Source organism: Triticum dicoccoides, chromosome 5B (assembly GCF_002162155.2).
Source record: "Triticum dicoccoides isolate Atlit2015 ecotype Zavitan chromosome 5B, WEW_v2.0, whole genome shotgun sequence".
NCBI lineage: Eukaryota > Viridiplantae > Streptophyta > Magnoliopsida > Poales > Poaceae > Triticum > Triticum dicoccoides.
In genome coordinates, this window is record NC_041389.1 from 620,657,639 (window position 1) to 620,662,395 (window position 4,757).

Genomic DNA, 4,757 nt, shown 5'->3' on the forward strand with positions numbered 1-4,757 from the left:
TGACCTAGCGGTGCACAAATCACCGAGCAAGTAAGTTGATCCCTTGCCAGATATGCTTTAGTTTTGTTGATCACTAGTTGGACATGTGTTGTTTTGTTACTCACTAGATGTATAGTAGCCAACTCGTGCTTGTGTGGTGTACAAGAAGTTGGAAAAGAAGTCCTTCACCGTCATGCATTGTTGGTTGAAGTTGAAGGGGCAACCAAAGTGGAACCTTTTCATTGCCAGGACCACCGCCCAAGATAATGAGGAAGAAACTGGCGACCCTACCGACCCAACCCAAGAACCATCGAAGAAGGTTAGAAGAAATTTACGGGGCAAGAAGCGGGAGGAGGAGATGGCGAAGCGAGCAGGTGCGGCAGCCAAGCTGACGGAGATGTTCGATGACATCTTGGTGAAGAAGGATGAGGCATGGGTGAGGCGCTCGGACATCAAGGAGGAGAGGAAGCTGGAGTGGTTCAAACAGTCGATGGAGGCGACGGGAAGAAGATCAAGCTCGAACAGGGGAGGACAATGATCGAAGAGGGGAAGGCGGTGCTCGAGGAAAAGAGGGTGAAGATCGCCGCCAATTCGTAGGACTCCAAGATGTTGACCTTGAATGTCTACTCTTTGGATGTCGATGCTAGCTAGAATGATCGTGCAATCCACCCGCTACCAGATGTTGCGACGACAGAAAGACAAGTTGGCGGCGGCGGACTCTGAGGACCAGGCGGAGGCAGACGCGGACGCAGAGGCCGCCTACGCGGCGACGATGACACCTCCTTGATCGGGGAGCGGCGTGCTTGGTTTGACGGTCCGTCAGGACAGAAATGAACAGACTGCCAGACGGATGTTCTTTTGGATTCATGCATGTAAAAACTAAGCATATTTGCCTCTTTTGGTTGTGATCGAGATGCGATCTGGCGCATTGTGTGAATCATCGTACATTTGAATTTGAACTTACTGGCGGACATATACATGATATGGTCGGATGGCGGCCTCCCGCATCCGTGTCCGCGGATTGGACCCTCTGTTTGTGGACGAATCCGGAAGAAAATTTGTGGGTTGCCGTTGGAGATTCCCTAAGCATGTTCGTAGACCTTCCATAATAGCTTGAACAATATATCTTTTATTTTACAAAAGGAGGATAACCCCCCGGTAGCCCGATCAAGTAAGTGTATATTTTCTTTTTGTGAAAAGTAAGTGTATATTTTCTAATACAGACCTTGCATTATTTTGACGATCTTCGTGGAGCCTCTTGTGCTTTCAACCTAGCGTAATTGCCACGGGTGATTATTGTCTTGGGAGAGGCCCGTAACCAAAAGTGCGTAAACTAACCCTAAGTATAGCAATTTTGTAAGGACCACAATAGCTGACGAATGTTCCTCGGGAGGGGTTGGCATTTGTGAATGCTTTAGATGGCAAATTAATTGTATGGGTTGACAATTTCTTTAGAAACACATGACATTTTCTAGAAAGAAGATAACTTTTGCAGCAAAAACCAGCAGGATTTGCCGTCTCTTACCGAGTAAACTTGCCAAAAAAAAACCCCGTTCACTTCCCATCCCTCTTTTAGCTAACGTTCGCCAGATAACATCACTATTTTGTAATTGCCATGGGTTAGCCGGCGCCGTCATGGCTGCTCAATCAATGTACTACCACTACTTAGTCCTACTACCGGGCAAGCAATGTGACGTTGCCACCAAGCCAAGAAAATAAGTAAAAGAAGGATACAGGCCGGCCACTAGTAGTCTGAAAACGACGGACGGCCAGTTTCCAATCCATGCAGCGAGGTCGGATGACTTCTTCGTCCGAAACCTTCCGGTAGTACTACTACTACCGTGGTCTTTTCCAGTTTCTATGGACTAGACGTCTCTAGGTGACATTTATGATTGTCGTCTCGTGTGCGTTCTTTGACCTGATCTCGAGCCGCTTGCGCGCGGCACCGCCGGCGGTACGTAGGTCCGTGGACAAATCAAGGTGGACAGGCGACCATGCATGTTCAAGTCGCAGAAAGTAAGCCCTTGTCACTTTGTCAAAAGGGAGCCAGCCGGTCGCCACGACTAGGCCGTACTTGTATAAAGTTACCTATACCTCGAGGATTGTCAAGTTAATTTTGGGTCTTCGTCAGCTCTAGATATGCTAGTAAGCATGTGTTAGATAAAACGAGAATAAATGAGACACGAGAGCACACATATTTTTAGTGAAAACCCTTGCGGGATTAAACCACCGACGCGCGCACGAAGGCACAATCACTATGAGGAAGAGTATTACAAGCACGAGACGACAGACCGTCTTAGGTGCGACTACATGGGGTATATATGACGGCAATACATGAGAGTCCTTGGAGGACTAGTAATCAAGTTGTACTCGTACGCGTCGGTACCAACGTAAAGACCCATACCGTATGTACTACGTCTAGTCCAATACGGTACTAGAATTGGGATCACAATTTAACAACATGGCCAAAGTAAGGTCAAATCATATGTAAAATAAACTGAAATTATATTATTCAACGATTTATGGTCTTTGTCTCGCTCTTTGTGCATAGGAAGGTAAAAAGACGTTTGAGCTTTGAGGGTTCCTTTGTTTCAAACGAATCTTACGATTTTCTTGGAGGATTCCGAACCTAAGGATTTTTTTACATAACATGTTTGATTCGTAGGATTGGAAAATTCCAAAAGACTGTGTTGCACTCTGTTTCTCAAGAAAAAAGTCAATTCACTCAAGTCTCGATTTACAATTCTTTTTTCTTCATGTGGCATGTGGCACCCCGCCGTCCCAATCCTCGTGGCTTGCCGAGTTTTTTCTATTGCTGTTTTTTAAAATTCCTGCAAATCAAGGAGCTCCTAGTGGATTGCAAAATTCCTTTGTTATGAGAATTTTATGCGATCAATTTCTTCGAATCAAAGGGATTGAATAGTCTCATCATAGGGAAAAAAAAAATCCATTGCTATGATTTTTCTCTACTTTTCCTATGAATCAAAGAGGCCCTAAATCTTGGAACACTTTGAAAGCGCTTGTGCATCTGCTCGGAATTTGCAAGTGTCAACTGAGAGGAAAGCAAAGTGGCACCTTGCGAGCCGACCAAAGAACACTAGTACGTAGCAGAGAAGTCTTTAGAACCGAGCACGTTTGGCCACCTCGATCGAACGAACCGTGAAGGCACGTTGATTATACACTTATAATACTATCAATTAATCGATTAGTCAAAACGAAAAGTAAGTAACCACTTCCAACCTACCCTCGCTTTCCACCCACAATGTCAACAGTCATCTGCCGTACTTGACCGGCGACTTTTCGCCTTGCACTCACACTCGCGCCAATCGCATGTCACTTCCTTCAATTCCTCTCATGCCGGCCGGCCAGGCCAGCCAGTATCTCGTCTCGACTCTCTTCTCGCCCACGCTCTATAAAACCTAGCGCCCCCCGGCGATCCATTGCCACGCCGTGCCGAGCACACACAGAGACACAGCAGGCATCACACAGCTAGCTTCATCTGCGACTAATCAAGCTACGTAAGTGCGAGCAGCCATGACGGCGATGACTATGGCCGGCGCGTCGTCTCCCTCCAAAAAAAGCGGCCTCCGGGGGCCGCGGCCGCAGCCGCTGAAGGTGGCGTCGGCGCCGCCGTCCTCCAGGCCGTCGAACAAGCGGTCCCACGGTGGCGGCGCGCCGGTGATCGTCTACGAGCACACGCCCAAGGTCGTGCACGCGCGGCCGCACGAGTTCATGACCGTCGTGCAACGGTTGACTGGCAAGCCGGCACCGGCTCCGGCGCTGCTCCCTGGCTACGATGTCCCCATAGCGCCCATGGAGGAGGGAGCTGGAGTAGGAGACCCGCTGCTGCTCACCCTCGGGCACGGGCAGCACCCGCCCATGGCGGCCGGGCCCGGGCAGCTCATGTCCCCCGGCGGCTTCATCTTCTCCCCCAACACCATGCAGTCCATCCAGGAGCTCTGCTCAACCCCTTGCGCTAATTGATCAGCAAAGCAACCATATGCAGTTGATCTGGACAGGTTTCTTACTACTGCAGGTACGAGTCTAGTAGAAGATCACATATATGCATACGCCTAGTACTATATATGTAAATAGTACAGTACAAATCAGTTAGCCAGGCAGAGTTCGCGCTGTTCGTGTGAAATTTTCCACGAGGTCGATCCATCGATCGAGGGACTCAAATTTCGCACGCACAGCACAGCAGCTTCTTGATACAGTTTTTATACAATTCTTGTACAGTTACGCACAACATCTGTACATTTTTGTTCTTCCATATGGGAGCTTCCTGAATCCTGATACAAAGGCATCATCCTTATCTCGTGTGTAAGATACACCGTTCGAATTTCGCGTGAGTATTCTAAGGGATGAGAAAAATATCCAGAGTTCCGAAACAGAATACTGTGTCCCTTTCGTTGTCCATTTGACCTTTTCCATGCATGTGCTCACGGTTTGACATCAGAGCGGCGACAATGAACTGCCGGCCCGCGCAAGTTTTTCCCACCATTCGCTGTGACGATTTGTACGCATGCGTCCATGTCAATTTGGTAGACCAACCCCGTACATTCATGAATGCCTGACTTTTTGTACTCGCCATGCAAAAAAAAAAAAAGATTTCACATTCTAGGGTGCGCGCGGTTGCCTCTGTCATCGGCAACAGCAGTTGCTTTGCGCTACTTTGAACATTTCTATGTTGTTCGGACGGGATGGTGGATGCATTGCCTGGCCCTGAAATTCAGTTACAGACAGAAGCTATATATGCTGCACGTACTGCTGAGTAT

The 4,757-nt window shown here is 48.2% G+C and overlaps 1 protein-coding gene across 1 annotated transcript; it reads left to right on the forward strand.

Annotated features, from left to right (window-relative positions):
• The first annotated feature begins 3,355 nt into the window (after window positions 1-3,355).
• Window positions 3,356-4,252, forward strand: LOC119306357. Its single transcript, XM_037582598.1, has one exon. It carries the CDS (start codon window positions 3,514-3,516, stop codon window positions 3,961-3,963), a length of 450 nt encoding a protein of 149 aa, XP_037438495.1. The 5' UTR covers window positions 3,356-3,513; the 3' UTR covers window positions 3,964-4,252.
• The last annotated feature ends 505 nt before the right edge of the window (window positions 4,253-4,757 follow it).

Bases quoted from the DNA above. Each gene is read 5' to 3' on its own strand.
- LOC119306357 (XM_037582598.1), top strand. From the start codon at position 3,514: ATGACGGCGATGACTATGGCCGGCGCGTCGTCTCCCTCCAAAAAAAGC.